Source organism: Rousettus aegyptiacus, unplaced genomic scaffold, assembly GCF_014176215.1.
Source record: "Rousettus aegyptiacus isolate mRouAeg1 unplaced genomic scaffold, mRouAeg1.p scaffold_m13_p_15, whole genome shotgun sequence".
Taxonomy (NCBI): domain Eukaryota; kingdom Metazoa; phylum Chordata; class Mammalia; order Chiroptera; family Pteropodidae; genus Rousettus; species Rousettus aegyptiacus.
The window spans coordinates 24,667,113-24,691,732 of NW_023416290.1; the positions used below are offsets into that span (position 1 = coordinate 24,667,113).

The 24,620-nt window shown below is 41.0% G+C and overlaps 2 protein-coding genes and 1 pseudogene across 2 annotated transcripts in view; 2 read left to right on the forward strand and 1 right to left on the reverse strand.

Moving 5' to 3' along the window:
• Positions 1 to 14,745: 14,745 nt before the first annotated feature.
• Positions 14,746 to 14,864, forward strand: LOC118612180 (annotated as a pseudogene).
• Positions 14,865 to 15,073: 209 nt separating this feature from the next.
• CEBPD (CCAAT enhancer binding protein delta) lies at positions 15,074 to 17,032 on the forward strand. Its single transcript, XM_016130814.2, has one exon. The coding sequence runs from the start codon at positions 15,836 to 15,838 to the stop codon at positions 16,634 to 16,636; it is 801 nt and encodes a 266-aa protein (XP_015986300.1). The 5' UTR covers positions 15,074 to 15,835; the 3' UTR covers positions 16,637 to 17,032.
• Positions 17,033 to 18,170: 1,138 nt separating this feature from the next.
• SPIDR (scaffold protein involved in DNA repair) overlaps positions 18,171 to 24,620 on the reverse strand; it is a 379,872-nt gene continuing 373,422 nt past the window's right edge. Inside the window, 3 exon segments of the mRNA XM_036232728.1 lie at positions 18,171 to 18,564; positions 23,613 to 23,666; positions 23,949 to 24,111. Of these exon segments, the coding sequence (XP_036088621.1) occupies positions 18,343 to 18,564; positions 23,613 to 23,666; positions 23,949 to 24,111 (439 nt within the window). The 3' untranslated portion in view covers positions 18,171 to 18,342.

The window sequence follows — 24,620 nt, forward strand, 5'->3', positions numbered from 1 at the left end:
GGAATCAAAAAAGCAACTAGATGAGCAGAATGAGTTCTTTAGCAAGAAGTCTGAAATCCTCAAAAAGAACAGAATAGACCTTCTGGAGATAAAGAACACACTGCAAGAGTTGAAAAGTGCGATAGCAAGCTTGGGAAATAAAGTCGACTAAATGGAGGAAAGGATCAGTGATATCAAAGAAAGAAATCTAGAAATATATTAGAAGAGAGAAACTGAAGAATGAAAAATAATGAAAGAGAAATTCAAGAACCAGCTGATTCCATCAGGAGAGGAAACAAGAATAATGGGCATTCTCGAAGGCAAGGAAAAGGAGCAGGAACTAGAAAGCATTTTCAGACAAATAGTTGATGAAAATGTCCCAAATCTAAGGAATGAGCTGGAACTTGGAATTCAAGAAGTCAGCAGAACAGCCAATTATCTCAACCAAAAAGGCCTTCACCAAGACACACTGTCTTAAAGTTAACAAAAATCAATGACAAAGATAGACTTCTCAGAGCGGCCAGGGAAAAGAAGACAAGAACCTATAAAGGAAAACCCATTAGATTATTGTTGGACTTCTCAGCACAAACCTTTAAAGCCAGAAAGGAATGGAATCCAATTTCAAACTATTAAATGAAAGGAACTACCAGCCAAGAATAATTTAGCCAGCTAAGCTCTCCTTTAGATATGATGGAGAAATAAAGATCTTTCCAGACGTACAAAAATTGAGGGAATTCTCCACTACAGGGCCTGCAGTACAGGAAATTCTAAAAGGGGTCAACTCATCTAAAACAAAATGACTAGATAGAAGGCTGATAGAAGCAGAGGCGTGCAATCCTACTAGGAACAGGGCATTGTAAGCTTAATAATAAGAGAATTGCTAAAGCAGATTGTAATGAACGTTCAGCATACATAGGACAAATTGAGACAACAATGACTGAAAAGGGGTGGATTCAAAGATCCAAATTCCCAAAGGGAAATGGAGATAAGACATGTGCAGAAGAAAAGGGATGACTGTATGTATGCATGCATGTATATACACATGTGTGTGTACACACACACACACACACACACACACACACAACTATCTTTTACACATTCGTAATGGTAACCGCATGCCAAAGATTCAGAACCAAAGTATATAACAAAACAAGAAGGACCAGAGGGAAAACCCAAAACATCCATCAAAAATAAAGAAAACAGAAATGCAAGGACAAGGAAGTAATGGATGCAGAACTACCAGAAAGCAAAAGATAAAGTGGCTATAAGAAGACTTCATATTTTAATAATCACCAGAAATGTAAATGAACTGAACTCACCAATAAAAAGGCATACAATTGTAGAATGGAACCAAAAACAAAACCCAACCGTATACTGCCTCCAGGAGACACATCTCAGCTCCAAACACAAATACAGACTCAAAGTGAAAGGGTAGAAAAGATTTTCAAGCAAATGTCATTCAGAGAAAAGTGGGAGTAACGGTACTAATATCAGATGAAATAGACTTCAAAATAAACAAGGTCAAGAAAGATACTAAGGGACACTTCATAATGATAATGGGAATCATGCACCAAGAAGATATAATACTTATTAATATCTATGCTCCCAATCAGGGAGCCCCAAAATATGTAAAGCAATTACTAACAGAACTAAAGGGAGAAACAGACCAAAACACTTTCATAGTACAGAACCTAAATACCCCACAATCAGATATGGACAGATCATCCAAACAGATAATCAATGAGGAAATGACATCCTTAAATGACACATTAGACCAACTGGACATCATTGACATTTACAAAGCCTACCATCCCCAAACAGCTGCTTACATATTCTTCTCTAGTGCACATGGAACACTCTCAAGAATCGATCACATACTGGGACAAAGAGATAGTCTCAACAAATATAAGAGGGTTGAAATCATACCAACCATATTCTCTCATCATAATGCTTTGAAACTAGAGATCAACTGCAGAAAGAAATCAGGAAAAACCACAAACATGGAGATTAAAAAACATGCTACTGAATAACAATTGAGTCAGAGAAGAAATAAAGAGAAATCAAGAGATACATAGGAATGAATGATAATGATAGTACAACATATCAAAACTTTTGGGACACGACAAAAGCAATCGTAAGAGGAAAGTTCATGTTATAGGCCTACCTCCAAAAGCAAGAGTAAGCTCAAATAAACAACCTAATGCTTCATCCTAAAAAACTAGAAATGGAAGAACAAGTGAAGCCTAAAGTCAGCAGAAGGAAAGAACTAATCAAAATTAGAGCAGAAATAAATGAAATTGAATATAAAAAAAAGAACAATAGAAAAAAATAAATGTAACAAAGAAAAGGTTAATAAAATTGACAAACCCCTGGCTAGACTCTCTAGAGGAAAAATAGAAAGGACACAAACAAAATCAGAGTTGAAAGAGGGGAAAGTACAACTGACATCACAGAAATACAAAAGATCATACAAGAATACTACAAAAAAGTATATAACATCAAATTTAATAACCTAGAAGAAATGGACACGTACTTAGAAAAATACAAGCTTCTGAAACTGAATCAAGAACATCTGGAAAATCTGAATCAACCAATTAGCAGTATGGATATTGAAACAATCATTAAAAACCTACCATAAAGTAAAAGTCCAGGACTAGATGATTTCACCAGTGATTCTACAAAATATTCAAAGAAGATTTAATACCTGTTATCCTAAGACTCTTTCAAAAATTCAAAGAGGAGGCAATACTTCTTAATTCATTTTATGAGGCCAATATTACCCTGATGCCAAAATCTGGTAAAGATAATGCAAAAAAAGAAAACTATATACCTATATCTTTCATGAACACAGATGCAAAAATCCTAAATAACATACTAGCAAACCAAATACAGCAACATATTAAAAAGATTATATGCCATGATCAAGTGGGCTTCATCCTAAAGGTACAAGGATGGTTCAAAATACTCAAACCGATTAATGTGATCATACATAAACACATTAAAAAATAATCATATAATCATAACATGCAGAAAAAGCCTTTGACAAGATACAGCATCCATTTATGATCAGGTCACTTAACAAAATTAGTATAGAAGTAAAATAACTTAATATCATAAAGGCTATATATGACAAACCCTCAGCCAACATTGTAGTTAATGGTGAAAAACTAAAGATGTTCCCTCTATGATCAGAAAGAAGGCAAGGGTGTCCACTATCGCCACTATTATTCAATATAACATTGGATATCCTAGCGAGTGCAGTCAGCCAAGAGAAAGATATAAAAGGCAGCCAAATAGGAAATGAAGTCAAACTGTCACTATTTGTGGATTATGTGATTCTCTATATAAAAAACCCTAAAGACTCCACAAGAATGCTACAATAAACAATCAGCAAATACAGTAAAGTTTCTGGATAAAAAAAAAAATCACTGTTCAAAAACCCATAGCATTCCTATACTCTAATAATGAAGTATCAGAAAAATTGGATAAAATAATTCCTTTTGCAATTTCAACAAAGTAATAAAATATCTAGGAATTAATTTAATGAAACATGTGAAGGACCTATATAATGAAAACTATAAGACCCTATTAAAAGAAATCAAAGAAGATTTGGAAAGATATTTCGTGTTCTTGGATTGGAAGAATCAACATAATTAAAATGACCATATTACCTAAAGCATTATACAGATTTAATGCAATCCCCATCAAAATCTGATCGCCACTTTTAAAAGAAATAGAACAAAAAATCATCAGATTTGTATGGAAGCACAAAAGACTCCGAATTGACAAAGCCATCCTGGGTGGGGGGCGGGCAGCAGGAATGAGGCTGGAGGCATCACTCTGCCCGACTTCAAATTATACTACAAAGCGACAGTAATCGAAACGGCATATTATTGGCAGCAAAACAGACACAGGAACCAGTGGAACAGAATCGAGAGTCCGGAAGTAAACCCATATTTACATGGACATATAATTTTCGACAAAAAAGCCTAAAACATACAGTGGAGAAAGGAAAGCCTCTTCAATAAATGGTGCTGAGAAAACTCGAAAGCCACCTGCAAAAGAGTAAAACTAGACTGTTTTCTATCACCACATACCAAAATTAACTCAAAATGCATTAAGGACCTGACTATAGACCTGAAACAATAAAATGCATAGAAGAAAACATAGGAACTAAATTCAAGGACGTTGGGTCTTTGAGCTCGCTTCCCTTGTGTAGGCCAGCTTCCACATCTGGAAGTGTACATTCCCTTCTAATAAAGATTTTCTTTCCTGCTGTAAAAAATGAATGAATGAATAAACAATAAACTCAAGGACCTTGGACTTAAAGAGGAGTTCATGAATTTGACCTCGAAGGTAAGGGAAGTGAAAGCAAAAATAAATGAATGGGACTACATCAAACTAAAAAGCTGCTCAGCAAAAGAAATCGTCAACAAGGTAAAGAGACATTCATTCGAATGGGAAAATATACTTGCAAGCAATGCCTTGATAAGGGCTCAATATCCAAAATATACAAAGAACTCATACGACTCAATAACAACAACAACAACAACAAATGATTCAATCAAAAAATGGGCAAAGGATCTGAACAGACTTTTCTCCCTAGAGCACATACAAAAGGCCAACAAACATGAAAAGATGATCAACATAATAGCTAGCTCAACTAGCTATTAGGGAAATGCAAATCACAACCATAATGAAATACCATCTCATACCTGTTAGAATGGCTATAATCAACAGGACAAATAATAACAAATGTTGGAGTGGAGGCAGAGAAATAGAAACCATCATACACTGCTGGTGAGACTGCAAATTGGTACAGCCACTATGGAAGACAGTATGGAGGTTCCTTAGAAAATTAGATCTACCATGTGATCCAGCAATCCCTCTACTGGGTATTTACTCCCAAAAGACTTGAAAATCCATATCCTAAAAAATATTTGCACATCAATGTGCATAGCAGTATTATTCACGGTGGCCAGAACGCAGAAGCAACTAAAGTGTCCTATGATAGATGATTGGCTAAAGAAGCTGTGGCACATATATACAATGGAATATTATTCAGCCATAAGAATAGATGAAATACACCCATTTTCATGTATGGACCTTGAGATAATCACACTTGGCGATTTAATCCAGACAGAAAAATTTGAAAATCACATGATATCACTTACATGTGGGATATAAACCTAAAAGCAACAAATGAACAGGGCAAACAAAGACTCATGGACATGGACTATAGACTAATGGTTACCAGAGGGGAGGTGGTAGGAGGGAGGCAGGGGAAAATAATTAAATCATTTCTTCAATTAAAAAATATATAAAGTTTAAAAAAAATAAAAATTAATGACATCTTTCTATGAGCATCGTATATGCTTTCATTAATTTGTATCTTCTTTAATTTCTTTTTTCAATGAGATAATTTTCTGAGTACAGGTCTTTTACCTCTTTGGTCAAGTTTATTCCTAGTTATTTTTTGTTTGTGATGTAATTGTAAAAGGAATTTTTTTTTTATTTCTCTTTCTGTTATTTCGTCATTGGTACACAAAAATGCAACTGAGTTCTGCATATTAATTTTGTATATTGCTACTTTACTGAATTCATTTATCAGTTCTAATAGTTTTTTTGTTTGTTTGTTTGCTGTTTGTGGACTCTTTAGGCATCTCTATAGTATTTTGTCATCTGAAAATAATGACAGTTTTATTTCTTCATATTTAATTTGGATGACTTTTATGTCTTGTTTGATTTCTGTAGCCAGGACTTCCAATACTATGTTGAATAAAAGTGTTATAAGTGGACATGCTTGTCTTCCTCTTAATAGAGATTTTATTGTTTTTAAGGTAGGGTTGTATGGCTATGAATTTCCCTCTTAGACCTTTCACTGCATCTCACAGATTTTGGCATGTTATGTTTTTATTATTATTTGTCTCAAGGTATCTTTTGATTTCTTTTTTGATCTCGTTGTTAACCTAGTCATTGTTTTAGAAGCATGTTATTTAGCTTTCATGTGTTTGTGTGGGTCAGTTTTCTTACTGTAATTGATTTTTAGTTTCATACCATTGTGGTTAGAGAAGATGCTAATTTCAGTCTTCTTAAATTTATTAATACCTGCATTATGGTCTAATATGCAGTCTATCCTGGAAAATGTTCCATGTATGCTTGAAAAGAATGCAAACTCTGATATTTTGGGGTAAAAAGCTCTAAGGCTGTTTAAGACTATTTCCTTGTTAGTTTTCTGTCTAGATGATCTATCCGTTGATGTCAGTGGGATGTTAAAGTCCACTACAATTACTGTATTACTGTTGATCTCTCCCGTTATGTCTGTCAATATTTGCTTTATAAATGTATGTATTTCCACATTGGGTGCATAAATGTTTACCTCTAATTGGATTGATCTTTTCATCATTATGTAGTCATTCTCCTTTGTCTAGCCTTTGTTTTAAAGTCTCTATTGTCTAAATATGTATTGCTTCTTCACCTTTTTTTGGTTTTCATTTGCATGAAATATTTTTTTTTCCATTTGTGTGTGTCTTTTGATCTGAAATGGGTCTCTTGAAGGAAGCATATGTAGGGGCTTTTTTTCTTATCCATTCAGCTACCCTATGTCTTTTGATTGGAGCATTTAATCTATTTATATTTAAAATAATTATCGGTAGTATATAGTTTTGCCTTTTTTTCATATTTATGTTCTTCCTCTTCTTCCTTCTTCCTTCTTCATGAAGTCCCTTTAACATTTCTTTTAATAGTGACTGGTAATGATGACTTCTTTTAGCTTTTTATTGTCTGAGAAGCTCATAATCTCTCCATTAATTCTAAAAGACAACATTGCTGGGTAGAGTAATCTTGGTTGTAGGTCCTTGCTTTTCAGCACTTTGAATATTTTGTGCCAATCCCTTCTGGCCTACAAAGTTTCTGTTGAGAAATCAGCTGACAGACAGTCTTATGGGAGGGAGCTCCCTTGTAAGTAACTGCTTTTCTCTTGATGCTTTTAAGATCCTCTGTTTTTATCCTTGGCATTTTAATTATAATGTGTCTTGGGGCGAGCGCCTTTGGTTCATCTTGTTTGGGACTCTCTGCACTTCCTGGACTTGTATGTCTATTTTCTTTACCCAGTTAGGGAATTTTTCAGTCATTATTTTTTCAAATAAATTTTCAATCCCTTGCTCTCTCCTTCTGGTACTCCTATGATGTGATCATTGGTAAGCTGGACATTGTCCCTTGAGCTATTCTCATTTTTTAAAAATCTTTTTTCTTTTTGCTGTTCCGAGTGGGCGTTTTCTGCTACTCTATATTTCAAATTGATTTGAATCTCTGCTTTATCTAATCTGCTGTTGATTCCTTCTAGTGGATTCTCCATTTCTGACTGGTCCTTTTTTGAGCTTTTTTTTTTGTGTATGTTTGTTTTCGTCCTTTGTTATGTTTACTGTCTCTGTTGCAGTTTGCACTGAGTTGATCTATTCTTCTCCTAAGTTTGTTGAGCATCCTTATAACCAGTGTTTTGAACTCGTATCTGGTAGATTGCTTACTTTCATTTCATTTAGTACTTTTGTGAGAGTTTCGTCTTGTTTTTTTCACTTGGGACTTTGTCTCCTCATTTTGGCTACTTGTCTGCATTTTTTGTTTGTTTGTTTTGTTTTATTTGTTTGTTTTTGTTTTAATGTATTAAGTAAATCTGCTACATCTCCCAGTCTTGGCAAGGTGACCTTATGTAGTAACTGTCCTGTGAAGCCAAGTAGTGCAATCTCCCTGGTCCCTTGTGCTGGGTACTCCTGGAGTGTGCGCCCTCTTGTTGTGGTTGAGCCATGATTGCTGTTGACCCTCAGGCTGACTGGCTGTTATAACTGCATACAACTGCAGTGGTGGCTGTCCCCACAGAGCAGGATTTGTCCTAGTTGGGGTATGTTGCCTGCTGAGACCACCCTTTGGGTTTGCCACTTGTTGAGCTAATTAGGTGGTCTTCTGTACTGGTCTAAAGTCAATCACCACATGTGTTGGTTTTAGGGACTCTTGAGAGGGGCTCAGGTGCAGTCTGAGGTCATTCACTGCCCGTATCCAGCCTAGGGCCTCCTGGTAGAAGCTATAAAGCTATCTGTGGTTGGTAACTTCATGTGCCGTTTCCAAATGCATGTGGGAGAGACTGCCCTTCAACCTGAGGCTGGCTGTGTCCCTGAGCTAGGTCTGGGGCCACTTAGCAAAAGGCACAGGGCATACTGAGGTCAGCTGCTACCTGTCGGGGGCCTGCAGACCTTGGAAAGTTTTTAAGAAAGCTTGCAGCCATTGACAGAGCCAAAGATAGTCGATGTGTTAAGCTGGGTGTGGGGAGGTCTCAGGGAATCATCTGGGTAAAGGGAATACTGCTGACCAGGTTAATGCAGATTCAGATTTGACTCCCGCCTGACCCTGCTGGCTTTATGTGGGGAGGTTTCAATTCAAAGACAGTGTATGTCCTTACCCTAAAGGCACACAATTCGATTTCTTCCCATATGTCTCTGGAGCCTTTCGAGTTGCTGTCCCTTTGCTGGAGCTTAGGGTAAGTGCCTGTGAGCAAGTGAGTATGTGTGTGGGCCCTTTAAGAGGATGTTGGGGTTTCCAGCAGCCCTCTGTCTTGCCTGAATGGAATTCCCACAGTTGAGTGGGGCTGGGTCTCAGGGAGTCACCAGTGTGGGGTGAGCAGTGTTCACCAAGTTAATGCAGACTCAGGTTTGGTGCCTGCCTGCCCCTTCAGGATGTGTGTGGGGAAGACTCAACACAGGGATAATGGTGGCCCTCACCCTGAAGCCATACAATTCAGTTTCTCTCCATATGTCTTTAGAGCCCTTTGAGCTGCTGTCCCTTTGCTGGAACTTAGGGTAAGTGCTTGTGATCGAGCAAGACTGTGCGTGGGGTTTTAAAGAGGATGCCTGGGATTTGAGCAGCTCTGTGTTGCACTGATGGAATCCCTGTTTATTTTCACAGCTGCTGTTGTGGGGACTCCTCTCCCTGGCACTGGATGGAGGAACCCAGTGTGGGGCTGGGATCCCTTGCTCCTCAGAGGGGACCTCTTCAGCCGAGCTATCCCTCCTGATTCTTAACCACTACATATGGATGTAGGACCAGCTCATTTCACATCTCTGCCTCTTCTACTGATTTCTGCATGGCTACTTCTTTATAGCCTTAGTTATAGGAGTTCTGTTCAGCTCATCTTCAGATGGTTCTCCACATTGATTGTTGTATAATTTAGCTGTAATTTTGATGTGGTTATGGGAGAAGGAGAGCACAGCATTTACCTACTCTGCCTAAAGCTCCCACTTTAGTATTCCAGATGCTAGTAGATAGAAATGGGTTTTCCAGATGTTATCCACCTGGTTGAGGTCATCAGGCATTCACTCACTTCTTTCCATTTCCCTGCAGGAGAGTTGCCTCTGCTGGACAAATCACCCAGTTCAGTGTTTCTTTGGGCGTGGGGGTTGTCAACACTTAAAAAGTTTCTCTTAGCGCTTCTGCTGCAACTAAATTTTTATTATTATTATTTTTTTCTTTAGTGGTGTGCTGGAGTCTCTTATGGAAAGCCTGGCTTTCTGCAAGTTCTCTTTCGTGTATGACTGCCTGCCTAGGTTAGCACTCACCCAATTTTTGCTTGACAGTGGTGAGAGGTGTCTAGGCTTTCACTGGCTTCGCTGGTTCTGTAGCCTGAGAGGTCTGTCTGTCTGCACTGGTGGGTGGGACTCTTCCTGAGTTCCTTGGAGTAAGATGCTAGGCCCTAAAAGACCGACCAAGGTGCTTTTGTGTGTGTGTCAATGTCTAATTCATTGATTAAAACAGGAGATAAAAAGGAGAAATGTTCTATGCCATCGTGTTGCTGACATTACTCCTATGCATTTTCTTCTAAAACCAAACAGAAAAATTAAAGAAAGGTTTACAAACCTGAAATACAATAATACTGGCTTTCATATTTACAACCATAGTTGCCTCCACTAGTCTTTATTTCTTCATATGTCTTTCAGTTACTGTGTAGTATCCTTTCATTTCAGCCTGAAGGACTCTTTTTAATAGCTGTCGTAGGGCGGGCCAATTAGTAAAACACTCCTCAGTTTTTGTTTATCTGGGGAATCTCTTAATTTCTCCTTCGCCTTTGCAAGATACAGAATCTTTGTTGACATACTTTTCTTTCTTTTCTTGGTCATGATTTCTTCAGATAGTTTTCCTGTCCCTTTTTCTCTCTTCTCTGGGACTCTCATTATGTTAGTATGCTTGATGGTGTGTCACAGGTCCCTCAGGTTCTGATTACTTCATTCTTTTCTTTTTATGCTTTTCTGACAATTTTAGTTGTCCTATAGTAAAGTTTGCTGAGTCTTTCTTCTGCTTGTTCAGTGCTGCTGTTGTAACACTCTAATGATTTTTTTTTTTTAAATTTTCTGCTTTAGATTTTGGTTTCTATTGATAATATCTATTGGTGTTCTCTATTTGATGATACATCGTTCCCCTGGTTTCCTTTAGTTCTTTATCCATGGTTTCTCTTAGCTCTTTGAACATATTTAAGACATATGATGTAGTCTTTGCCTAGTAAGTCCAATATCTAGACTTTTTTAGGGACATTTTCTAGTATTTTCTCTTTTTTCTTTGAATGGGTCATACATTGTTTGTTTGTTTTTTGTTTTGTTTTGTTTTGTTTTGTTTTTTTGTGCTTGCCTCATAAATGTTTACTGTTATATTTCAAATATTATAATGTGGCAATTCTGGAAATCAGACTTCTCTCCCCATAGTTTTATGTTGATGTTTGCTTTGGAATGCTATTGCTTGTTTAGTGACTTCTCAAAACTATTTTTATAATATCCGTATTCTTTGTTTTGAGGCCATCGAAATCTGTGTGTTGTTAGTTTGGTGGTCACCTAGTATTTTAACAGAATTACCTTAAATGCCTGAAGCCAAGTAAAAGTATATACATAAGAAGAAAAAGAAAGAAAAAGAAAAAAAAATACTCCATTTTTTTTTTAGATTGGTTGTCCTTTAAGATTTAGCCAGGCTTTTTATAATTCTGCCTTAGCTTTCATTTGATGAATGAGTGGAGCCTTAAGGTCAGCCAGAAGTGAAAGATTATTGTTTCTCAGGTCTTTTCTGTGCATGCAGCCCAACTTGGACATACATGTACACTTCATGCAGGAACTTTTTAAAGTCCATATTCTCTGCATATCTCTTTTTCCAAACCTTTTTTTCCCAGGTTTCTTGGTCTTTTCCTTGCCCTAGGCTGCTACAGCCAATAGCTTTGCCCTTACATAATTTAAACGAATGCCCAAATGCCACCCATGCTCTAGTCACTCAGGGAGCCACTGGATAGGTCCAAATATATAACTCCAGATTGCTGAGAGTAGACTCTGTATTGCTCCCTCTGACACTAAAGTCCTGCATCAGTATTTCACTGTAACATATGACTGTCAGCAATCTGGAGAATAGGGGAAAGCAAGCAGGCATTTAAAATGCCACGACACTCTCTTATTGCAGTATGGCAGCTTCTTCTGGTGGTTGTTGTAAATTTTTGGCCAGATTCCAGGGTTCTATGAAAGTTGATCATGACAGTTTTGACAGTTATTGTGGAGAGATAGAGCCCTACTCCACCATTTTTGTGACTTTGCTCCTCTCATTTTCCTAAAATTGCTATTATGTACTCAAAGAATTTAATCTCCTTTAGACATTAATTTCAATAATATATTATTCTTGTGCATATGTAAACAGGAAAATATTAGCCAGGCATATTACTTAAGGCATTCCTAGACTTCATGTTCGCTTCCTTTGAATCACTTTTAAACTCGAGTTGTTGATGTTTGAGTTTTATATACAATACTGCTCTCTGTATTATCCAGAGTTGATGATGCAGAATTTCTTAAGAGTTCTTTACCACCCCCAGGATTTCACTCCCAGCCACTAAACACCCATATGCAGGTAATGTGAAACATCATAATTGACACCTTGGCCAATGGTGATTGGCATATGCATCCCAATTTTAAAAATATGGGGGAAAACGTGCATTTAATTATTGGCAATATGTGAGATTACTTTTTTTCTGAGAAACCAGATGAAGAAATGATTAACTTGGCTAACGTATGTCATAGAAAGCAACAGAGAGGTGTCATTTTAGTAGGGCTCTTGCAGATGAAAGATCTTGCCAGCCAAGTAGCAGGAGTGGGGAGAATGCTTTCAGCAGAACCATCACCATCACACACAGGACACCAGGTAGGTCTGTGGCATATAAACAGTTGAGTGAGTCAGACATCAATTGCTTGTGGTAGGAACTGGATTTAAAGAAGTGGGTAGTGAGGGGCTCATACTTAAAAACTCCATTCTCTTGGCAAAGAACCTTTCAAATATTTTATGCAACAGTAATGTGATAGCACCTTTCTCCTCAAAGGTCTCCTGACAGCCATCTGAAGAATGGATTGTATGTGGAGAACAGATTATGAGGGTACAAACCTGTTGTGCCCTTCCTGGGTGAGCAAGTGTGACCGAAATGCCACCCAGGAGATGCCTGGGCTGTGGCAGGGAGGTGGGAGGCAGATTTAGGCAAAGGGAGGAATGAATCCGTTTGACAAGAATACAGGCTAGAAAAACAAATTGCTTCTCCTTTGTCTTTATTACTGGGAAGGTGAACAAATATATGGCAGTTTGGACTCCTGACCCACAGAATCACATACTTATTCTCTGCTCTGGCTGCTTTGTAATCTTGGGGCTCAGTCTCTTAAAGTCCAGAGGCTGAAGTGAATTCAGAAATGTTTACCCATTCAGTAGGTTTTTAACAATACACACAGGCTTAATAGTGCAAGTGATATGTGATCCCCAACTCACTGGGTTTATTCTTTTGGCTCCTGTCTTTCCTTTTTCCAACTCATATATTGGGAATAAGTTTTATCCAAAAAAGTCTGCATTTGTAACTTCACTACTGTCTGACACTGAACACGTGAAAATATACCATGAAGTTAAAATTAGCCCTAAGGCAGAAGGTTAAGAAAAGCATTTGACAGTTGAGAATAACAATCTGAAGAGGGCAGTAAAGTCAACAGCTTTCCTCTTGAAACTTCATTTTTAAATTTTAGATAGCACTGCTCAAGAAACGTTTTCATTGTTTTAGACTTTAATTTGGAGAACTGTACTTGCCCTGTATCTTGCACCTAATGAGGCACCCCAAAATGATCCCACATTAGAACTGAGTTATGGTCACACCACATTATGAATGAGAAGAAAAAAAAATTGACTTTCTAATCCTGATAGTGCTTAACAATACTAGAGCATATTTTAAATATTAAATACTAAGCAATTTAAGCACATTTTAAGCACATGTGAGCCTCTTGAATTTCTAAAGACTGATGTGTTTAGAAAGTCCACATGTACACCTCAACTGTGCTCAACATCAGAATGTCCTTGTAAACACGGTGGAATCAAGAGGTTCCAACTGGGATGCTCAAGGAGGCTCAATTTATTACTTGAAACATCTCTCCCAATGAGAAATGTTTAAAAACAACTGTATTTATCTTGAATAAATTATTAATAGAGTTAGCGAAGGGCAGTAAGTGGAGACATTTATGAAATGACAGTGAATATCCCACAAATATTAAACTTTAAATAGTTTTATTTAAAATTTTTTTTAAGGATTTAAGGCATGTGTGTATTTTTCTTGTGATCCTCTAACAATTTAAATTAACTGATCAACTACCTATCATAATCATGTCTAATAATAATCATGTGTAACTTTACCAGGAGCAATGTTAATCAAGATTGTTAACACTAGCATATTTCTTCTAGTCCTTTTCCTTCTGTCCATTTTACATGGATTAGGACATTTTATTATTCTTTAAAGTCTTTAATGTACCCTCAAATGTCACAGCAAATCCATATCGGCGTATCTATGACTTCTCTTTTTCTGGAAAAGGGAAGAAAATCCTTAAATCTAAAAATGATTATTAATGGTTAATACATTATAAAACTGTATGCCTAGCATCTTTCCCAAGCTTAATCCCAAAATGTCAAAGACATTCTAATGTTTTTCTTCATTAGCATGATTACCTTGTAAACTCAACTTCTTAGTAAGTAAAAATTACTCTGATATCTAAATCATCTCACTAGGTTATTTTTGGAAACACTTTTTTTTCATAAAAATATGTATTTTTCATTTCCTAATTGGAAAAGGCTTTAATTGTGTTTTTATAACTTCCTAAATTTAAATAAGAAATACAAAATTTGTCCTAGGCCTTTTCTCTGGGTTTGCATTAACACACACTACATGTGTTCCTGGGTTTTACCTTTAACAGGTAACTAATTAATAGTATAACAACACCAAGTACCCTCTCTAATTCTAAAGCAACAGGTTTGTCCTAGAAAACCTATTAAATATCCTAGCACGTTATTATAAATTACCTCTGGAATTGACTGCAGAAACTCAGGCAGCAGTTTGTGGAGCTTTTGGTGTTTGGACCCAAGGTCTGTGAATAAGAAGCCTAAGCCAAGAACAGATGTGAGCTGGAGGCCAGATTTGAATAGGTACAGTGATTTAATAAGTGGAATTGATCAGAAATGCCTGCCCCAAATTGCAAGAAACTTAACGAACAAAACAAATCTATACTGTCTTTTCATGCATTTTGCAATGTGAAGAATTAGCAACTTAATACCCTGTCAGATCTACTAGGTATGCACTTCTTTTTGGAATATTGAACAGAAAAAAAAAGTTTGAAAGTAAAAATAGGACAGAAGCAAGATGTCGCCACAAGATGGCAGTGCTTTAGTAAGAATAAGAAATGCCAGGTCTATGGCCAAACCACCCTGGACAAGCCCAATCCAATCTGATTTCAGAAGCTAAGCAGGGTCAGGCCTGGTTAGTACTTGGATGGGCGACCACCTAGGAAGACCAGGTGCTGTAGGCATAATAAATAAACAAACAAACAAACAAACAAATAAATAAATAAAACGAGATTGTAAGATGACAAAGTCCTTACAATCTGTGAGGTCGACCAAGGGCTGCCTCGCCTAAAAAAAAAAAAAAAAATGCCAATGCGAACAGGCAGCGGGTTCCTCTGGCCCTTGGTTTCTTGCAGAGTTCAGGAATGGCCCCCGATCCTGTCCTGGCCTCCACTAGTTGGAGGCCGGCGGTTTGGTGGATGCGACGCCACTCTCTCTCCTCCATTCGCTGTCCTGTCAGCCCTTTGGTTAAGACGCACCAGCAGCGATGCTGAGCCCACTGAACCCCAGGACTCCCGAGGAGGATACCTAAAACGGGCCCCTCATTCCCTAAAACGTGCGAGGCCGGGGGCCCACGGCGAGCGAGTGGGTGACAGCAGACCCCAGTGCGCGCGCCCGGCCGACAGCACCGGGTCTGCGCCTGAACAACGTTCCAGTGCTCGGTCCTCCCTGGAGCCGCCCGACCCTGCCTGCCTCCCCACCTTCCTCCGACGACAGGAACCGGACTGAAACGCACGCCCCACAAGTCCTGGTTTTGATTTCACTCCCGGCTCCGGAGGACGAAGAGGCCGCAAACCCCAAAAATGAGGACAGGAAGCCGGGGCGGGGGGAGGGGAGGGGAAGGGCCATTCCCAGCAGCACCGCTCTGACCGGGGGCGGAGGAGGAAGCGCGCGCCCCTTCCCCCCGCGCCCGGGCGTCGGGGTAGCTCCGGGGTGTAGCAAGGAAGGGGGCAAGGGAAGGTTCAAGGGGCGGCTCCGGGACAGGGCGGGGGCTCCCAAGGCACCGCCGCCCAGCGCTCCCCCTCCCCGCGGCCCCGGAGCGCCCCCGCGGCTCTGGAGCCGGGGCGGGGCCTGCGCGTCAGCCTAGAAAAGGCGGCGAGCCGGCCCCAGCGAGGTGACAGCCACGTTCGAACCGAGAGCCCGGCCGGACGCCTCCATGAGCGCCGCCCTCTTCAGCCTGGACGGCCTGGCGCGCGGCGCGCCCTGGCCCGCGGAGCCTGCGCCTTTCTACGAGCCGGGCCGGGCAGGCAAGCCGGGCCGCGGGGCCGAGCCCGGAGGCTTGGCGGAGCCGGGAGCCTCTGCCCCCGCCATGTACGACGACGAGAGCGCTATTGACTTTAGCGCCTATATCGACTCCATGGCCGCCGTGCCTACTTTGGAGCTGTGCCACGACGAACTCTTCGCCGACCTGTTCAACAGCAACCACAAGGCGGGCGCGCTGGAGCTGTTGCCCGGCAGCCTCGCGCGCGCCGCGGGTCAGGGCCCGGCCGCCCCACGACCGCTCAAGCGCGAGCCCGACTGGGGAGACAGCGACGCGCCCGGCTCGCTGCTGCCCGCACAGGTGGCCGCTTGCGCGCAAACCGTGGTGAGCCTGGCGGCGGCCGCACAGCCCACGCCACCCGCGTCGCCGGAGCCGCCGCGCTGCAGCCCGGGGCCGAGCCCCGCGCCAGGACCGGCCCGGGACAAAGCCGCGGGCAAGAGGGGCCCGGACCGTGGCAGCCCGGAGTACCGGCAGCGGCGCGAACGCAACAACATCGCAGTGCGCAAGAGCCGCGACAAGGCTAAACGGCGCAACCAGGAGATGCAGCAGAAGCTGGTGGAGCTGTCGGCCGAGAACGAGAAGCTGCACCAGCGTGTGGAGCAGCTCACGCGGGACCTGGCTGGCCTCCGGCAGTTCTTCAAGCAGTTGCCCAGCCCGCCCTTCTTGCCGTCCTCGGGTGCGGCGGACTGCCGGTAACGCGCCGCCGTGGGGCAGGGGGCGGTGCGGGAAGACTCACCAACGACCGATACCTCAGAGCCGACGGACACGGAGCGACGCGCCCTGCCCGGACGCCGCGACAGCCGCAGGCGCCCGCTGCGGTTTGTTTGGGACGTGTGAGTGAAAGGAAGCTACAGCCTGGCCTTAACACCACTGAACTTCGAGAGAAGCTTTATGTGTTTTTCCCTTAAATTATTTTTATAATGGTAGCTTTTTCTACATCTTATACTTATTGATGCAGCTAAGGTACATTTGTTAAAAAAACAAAAAACTTTTCAGACAAACCTATGTATTGTAGATAAAAGACTGAGCATGCTCACTTTTTTATACTAATTTTTATAGTATTTGTAAGAATAAAGAAGCATTTTAAACCACCCCTGGTTCCTGTATTTACAGTGATTCCTGCACACGGGAGGCCCCAGGATCCCGCTGGGAAAGGGCACATTCCAGTGTGCCTTGGCACCTGGGAGGCGGTGCGGTGACCCAGGTATGACCCAACCCCATTCCCCGCCTCGGTGGACACGGGAAACCAAGCATCTTAGAAGAGAGTCTGCTTTGCTTTTGAAACATGCCGGTCGTTATCGCCGAATGTTTTATGTAACTTGCCTAAGATCAGCAAAGCACGATTAAGCTCACGTTAACCTTGCAGCTTTCTGGTGGAAGGTGCTCCCCCAAAAGTACTCAGACTCGGGGAGGGAACTGGCCCAGCCGCTGATCTGGGGGCCCTATGGAGAACCGCTGAAATGCTCCCTAACTTTAGTTGGTTTCTCAGGGGTAAGGGAGTAGAGGAGGGCTCGGATTATCCTAAAAGCATATCTGAATCAACTTTGGCTTCCATGGGATTTTGCTTTCACTTTCTTCAGTTTCATGCACAGCTTCAAATAAATTTTTAAAGTGTATGAATACAAAATAGTCATGTAGATGAAAAGGACAGTCACAAAGCTACTTAAAACCAGCTATCTTGCAGTAATTGTAATGCTTCAAAGCTTAATCTGGACAAATAAATAAAGCCCTTTGCCTTTCCATCAATCAAAGTGGCTACTAGATACCCTTTTCTCGATCTCAGCTAGTACATCTATATTATGTAATTAACTGTGGCCTGTTATCATCATACTGTTATAAAGGAAGAATGGTTTTATATTTAATTTAAAACTCTGCCAACAAAGCAAATGTTAACAATATACTACTCCTCAGTCTGTCATTTTGGCTCAATGCGCAGTATGATTAAACAGGACTATCTAGAATGAGCTAGCTGTATCTCTGTTCAGTATAGCTATAATCACACTAGTTAACTTTACACTTTATGGGTAACAGTTTTACCTCTGACATAGGTCCCCAGAATACTTTACCAAAAATATTGAACCACAAAATGCTTAGGTTGGACATTATTACAGGAAAACAGTAATATGACAATATAGGACAAAGGTTTAAGTTTTGTAAACCTTTAAAATTACAATTAAGTTTTTCCTGCTACTTTAATATTATTGCCTAAGATAAATGCAAAATGAAGACCTCAAGCTTATATGAGCTTTATTAACAGTTATGTTAAGTTTGCAGAAAGGTAATAAAAATATATAACTATAAAAAATGTATTTTGATTTATAATTTACAAAACCATTTAACATTTGCCCTAGAAAAATCTTGTTCCATTTCAAGGTCATAAAATACATTCCCTTCGTCCGTAGTTAACAAATAACTATCAAAAACCACCACCACCACCCTTGCAGCCACATTGCAAAGTTCACAGATTCCCATGGTGACCGATGACAATCTGAAAAGGCTCTTCCTGAACTCGGAAGTTCAATTTTCTCCAATCCAATGCAGCTAGTCGGATAGGTGGTTATGGACTGGACAAAACAATTTAACAACTCCACCTCCTTTCCAAGGACACTCTTCACTTCATAACTCTGCAGTGATAAAAGGCATGCTGGTTAAAGCAAAGAGATCCCTGCACGTTCTGTTCCCAGCAACGCAACAGCGAAGAGCAGAGTAGAAGGCCGTTCCCCAGTCCATGACCTTCCACTCCTCAAACGGTTGAGAACATTAGTGAGGAAGAGGAAAAGAAAGGGCTGTGATAAAAGCCCTTTTATGGCAAATGAACTACTTTTTTTTCTGATAACCAGATCCTGTTTTTATACAAGTACATTTAAAATACCTCTTATTGATGTTTGTTAGTGGATGCAATGATAGCGTCTCTCAGCTGGCTGTCCTAGGGGAGGAACTGAAGGTGGAGGGAAGACCTACAAAGGGATATGCCCTGTTCATTATCTGGGAATGGTGGGGCTGGGCATGCCTCATGCTTGCAGCTGTCTCCCACTTCCTTTGGGACACTTACCCAATCCAGCAACACTTCTGATCAAAGGATTTCCTGGTACTTTGCCCCAAACTTCCCTCCTTAATAAGATACTACTTCTTGTAGAGTTACACTGAGCCAAACACCTCTTTCTGTGTTGTAGAAAGCTGCTTCTTCATGTTCTGTTTGATGAATGTCTTATGGTGATTGGTTAATCTTGGGCAAGTTTCATCTCCAATTGAGAACACAGGGCACTGGATGGCAAGGGTACCAGACGACTAGCCCAGAAAGGTGTGGTATGCCCTTCTAAATCTGTAGATTAGATCTCAACACTTTCTTTCTGGGGTCGAGATGGGGCTGAAAATAGAAGCTAAAATACATTGGGGTCAGGATGGGGCTGAAAATAGAAGCTAATCCACATTACATCTCTGGCCTTATTGGAGACTGAAGCCCTAGAAAGTAATGTGTTCTAGAAACTCCTTTGCTGCCACCTGCAGAATAATATTAGGGATATCTCTCACTTATCTGTGCAAAATCCTCAACATACATCTACACTAGCTCTCTTCAGTATGTATTAACTCACAGCTTTCATCTTTAATGTGACTTGACAAAGGAGATTGAGGCTGGAGTGGTCAGATAATATGGCTGAAGTGCTCCATAACTGGCTTTTCATGAACAGAGTGTAGTGGACAGGACACTGAGTTACATCCCAAGCTAGGTCAGGAAAGGTGCCCAGCTACTTCTGCTTGCCTTTATTAGACCCAGACAGATGCTGTGAGGGACTCCAGGTTATGTGATATCTGGCTAGAACCCGGAAGGTCCCAGCCAACAGGAGCACAGTAGCCAGCTGGGGACTTAAGGGCCTCATGTGACTCCAGAGCAGCCTTTTGGCACCAGCAGATGCTCACTGGAACAGAGATGAGCTGTCCTGGTAGACCCTCATCCAAACTGTGGGTCTATGTACAGAATAAGTATGGAAGCCACTGAGCTTTGAGATGGTTTGTTTTGAAGCGATCAGTATCAGGATGAATTGTGGATGTGAACACCTCTTTAATGCCAACTCACGGTGCCACTTTCATTTACCATCTTTTAGATAGGCATGGTGTAGAATACCTCGCCTATTCAATGTGATTTGTAAAGAGTTTTGGTTCCTTAGTAAAAAGTTTAATGGCCTGATGGAGGAATGAGAGTTGCTGGTTGACAGACAGATAAAGAGATAGAACTACAAGTGTCTGACTTGACAGTGGTAGCTAAGGCCTTCCTAGGGCCTGGGCTCATATGTGACATAGACATCAACTTTATGGCCCACTTCCTCAATTATTCATTGAGGGTATATTATGAGCCCATGAAGGGCAGTGAACAAGACAGAGTTGCGAGTCTGCCCACCTGAAGGGAAAGCACAGGGTGCTATAGAGTGAGAGGTCACCACACAGGGCTAGGAAGATTGAGGTTGGACAGCTAGATACTATCATTCATAAAAAGAGAATAAATTATAAATATTTTATATTTGGCAGAAATTGACACAGAGAGATTAAAACAATTACACCCAGCAACAAACTCATATGTACTGTTTATATATGCACGTGTATAAAATGTGTCTTTGTTTTTTAAAGACACAATATATTTTCCTTTAACTTTTCCTTTTCTGAAAGCTAAAGAAACAAACACCAAATTTCATATCATTGTAATGTTACCTTTGAGAAATGACATGTACAACAACAGCCAATTCTATTGTTTTTACATCTGTAGTTAAACCACATTAATGTGAAGGCATAAAACTTAACACTTGTGTATCCTAACCAGAAGCAGCACCTTTGATCCAGGGAATGGAGTTATGGTTCTCCAGAAAGTCTTAATGTGATTCTTTGTATTTTGGTGAATGTGCATTCTCACCCAGAAAACTGATAGAAGCCAGATTGGGAAACTTATGGCTGATATCTACACACAGATCCTTTTTATACTCATCATCCATCAGCTCCTTTCCATCAGATGTAAAGCTCTGATATCTACTGTGAGTACAGCTGGGGGTAAGGGGAAGGAACTTACAAAAATGTACCTCAGGCTTAGAATTTACCCTAATTTTACCAGTGTCAGCTCTGATAACAGAGCACCCACAGAGTTGGCAACTGAGGCTACCACAACTCAGTGCCCTTCACCCAATGCACATGCACACACTCTAGCACACACAGGTATAGGCACACACCCAAGCACACGCATGAGTACACCCACCCATATTCAAGTACACACACATGTTAGCACACACACCCTTTTGAGCTCTTTATAAGTAGGGTTTTACCTCTGGGAGCATTGTAGTTGAGAAATTGAATGTATGGGGGTACAAGCCAACCCCAGTTAGAAGGAAATCAAATGAGTGAGGGAGGATTTCTGCCAGGGCTTCCTTCTGGTCTCTGGGTTCCTAAGGTAGGGTGGTCAAAGTCTGTCCATCACTGAAGGCTTCATAGAGGAAGCACCAGGCTGCTCTTCTTGGGAGCCTGCAGGAACCCAGCGGGAGGTAGAGCCCTGCCAAGGCTATCTAAGGAACTACAGGGCAGGTACTGTGCCTTTGTGCTGCATGGAATAACAAGTGAGTTGTGCACCATCCCCAAGTGTTGTTGGGTTTAGTTTGGTTAGGTTGCAGATTTTGGTTCATTTTTCCATATGTTCTCTTTAAGCGAGAGTTTTACCAACACTTCCCCCAACATTTTCCACAGAAATATGTTTCCTGACAATCCAAAGCCATTATCTTTAGCACTTGTTGAAAGTCTTGTGTCTTGGAAATTTTTTTTTTTTCCTATAAAGTGTTACACCAATAGACCCATCCCATAGCTTTTTAAACTATGTAAACAGATGATTCCTCCTAGTAAGTTGAAAAACCCCAAATTCGCACCCAGAAAAAGTTAACCCAGAATTATCAAATTCTAAAGTTTCAGCATATGTAACACTGGAAATATTTTACAGGCAATATTTTAGCCTTACCCAGCACTACGTCATTCTTTGTTCCTCCCTCTCTCCCCCAAGGACTGAGAGAGGAGGCAACAAGGGATCAGTCAACAGGTACCACTAATTCATCACACATTAAACACAAAAACTTCAGCAAAAACAGAAACACACACACAAGGGTCCCTGTCACTCATACCCACACTCCCCAATCTGGGCTGGCTACTAACTCTGCTAGGTGGTCACTTGTGAGGATAACAATGGCTTTCCTTCTGTGGGATGTCTTTGCATCCAATAAAAACAGTAGTTATAAGAGTCCTGCACTCTGTGTTTTCTCAGCAGTAAAATGTGGATTCTGCCCCACTGGGATGTTACAGAGATTAAGGCAGCATCTGAGAAAAGTAGTGAGCACAGTTCTTGGTCTATTGTAATTACTTACATTTTACTTTTAAATAATCAGGGAATACCTGTTTATAAACTGTCCTGCTGCTTAATCTAAACATCAGTCCCTACCAGCAGCAGCAATAGCAGTCCCTTGTTTGGCACTTGGGTGAGGGGAAGCGGGGTGTCACCAACTGCTTTAAAGATACATGCCCAGGCCAGTGGGCTTTATCCCATGGAGGGAGCCAGAAACTCTTTTTAGAGTCCACAAGTGATTTTAACCTGAAATCAGAGCTGGGAACCGCAGTCAGACCAGTGATCTTTAAAGATTCTGTTTATGGATTTATACACATTCCAATTTAATCCAAACTCTGATAGCTGTGGTTTAGATGAAAGAGTATAAATGGCTGCTCCACATTCTGCTGATGCCAGCCTCTCCTGAGGCACAGGAGTGGGTGGGGAAGGAGAAGGCATGGGGCCAGAGAGAGCAGCCTCCACCGAATGGAGCAATCAGCCTCAAATTCTGGCTAGAATCAGAGCTGGAATTTGGCCATGAGAATCCATCAGAAAGTTCTACAGATGATCAGCCTCCACATTCACCACAACTCTTTGAGCTGGTCTAAGTCGACTACCTGGATGTGGACACCCATAGTGGTCACAGATACTTTTTGTGACCTGGGGTGAGGGGCTATGCCCTGGCACCACCCCAGTAGTCAGTCCTCAGTGCCCTTTTCTGTGGTTCAGTAATTCCGTAGGCCCCTTGTGGTGCTTTCAAATGGCTTTGACAAGATAGAGGTGGCATCTCAAAGACAGAATACTCTTATTAATGAGGGCCAAATTTCACAAAGAAGAAAACTGTCTTTGGCCCATAAGTTATATATATTTAGGTGATGGTTTTCTTGGAGGAGTACACCATTTTATTAAACCTCACTGCAGAAACTCTCAGGGTAGGCAAACCAGGTCTGAGAAATAATAATAAAGTTACTCAGACTCTGAAATATCCAGGAACTAAAAAAGTGTGTCTCTCAGATAATTTTGTTGTATTAATGTGAAACCATGGCGGTAGAACTTGAAATCTTAAGACTATCTTACCATAATCCAAAACCTCAATTGCAAAAGGGAAAGGCCCTGTTAGCAGACATGGGCATTCATCAGTGAATGACAACAGTAAGACTTGTCTAAATCTCAGCATAGTCTAAACGCTTAGCATGTACACAATTATACCTTGAAACTTTGTTGTACTTGAAAGTTCATGGGACTGGGTTCTTTTCTGGGGGATGATCTGCTAACTTAGGCCTTTTAAGTATAAGAACACACATCTGAGCTGGGCATCCTTGGACTTACCCCATCCTCACAGGCAGCAAACCTCAGGAGTAGAGAGATACTGCTCTGCACTAGCTGTAATAACAGTGGAATGGGCCATAGTAAGTGCTCATGCTAAAAACTCATGTCCTGAAAATTAATGTGTTAAAACTAAACCACCTATCTTCTGTTTAGTAGCTTCAATCTCAAAGTCTTAAGTCAGACATGACTTTTTAAGTCGCAGACATGAAAAGACTCTTCCTGAGGGTGAGTCCATCTCCCTTTTCCCAAGAAAAGAGCAATAGATACAACTCTCTCTCAGCCAGTGAGTTCGAGTGGCTCCATGAGGATGTACATGAGATCCTGTACCAGCTCTACCTTGACCCTCCCTGTGCACTGGAGTTGAGAGAGACAGTCCAGGAAGACCTGCAGGTGCTTTCTGAGAAAAAGAGAGGTGACCAAACAAGAGCAGTTCCCACAAGAAAAGGTACCTTTGTTGTTCAGAAACACACAGGAAGATGAGACTTGAAAAGGGTTGCATTAAAAGTGTCTAGCAGTAGAGAGATATTTTTCTAAATATGAATGATTTCTGGGAAAGAAGAGGGAGATTTACTTTCAGAAATCAAGTTCCTGAAATAGGCCAGGGAAGTCCTGGGCTCAGCCTGAGGGATAATCATGAGCTTCCCTAGCTTCCAGCTAACAGTGTTGTGGGCAGGTAACCAAGAAAGGACATTTAGACAGGGAAGCCTCATTCGAGCTGAGTTATAGTGGATGACAATAAACATCCCATGAAACAAAGTGAAGGCCTCTGCCAGGCAAGGGGAAGTCAGGGCTTCCTATCTGCCTGAGCAGGAAAACCTGCTTTAATCGTCAGTTTCTATGTGCCTTCCTGCTACCAAGTCAACCTGTGATTCACACTCTTCTTGCCAATTAAATATGATCCTGTAATGACTTGTTTATACATAAGGCTGCCAAGCCAGGAGGTATCAAGGAGACATTTGCCCTTTCTGCTTAAGAAGTAGAAAAGTAGTGAGTCCCTTTCTGTTATGT

What these genes read in the sequence shown, in the direction of transcription:
- CEBPD (XM_016130814.2), top strand. Translation starts at nt 15,836, where the DNA reads ATGAGCGCCGCCCTCTTCAGCCTGGACGGCCTGGCGCGCGGCGCGCCC.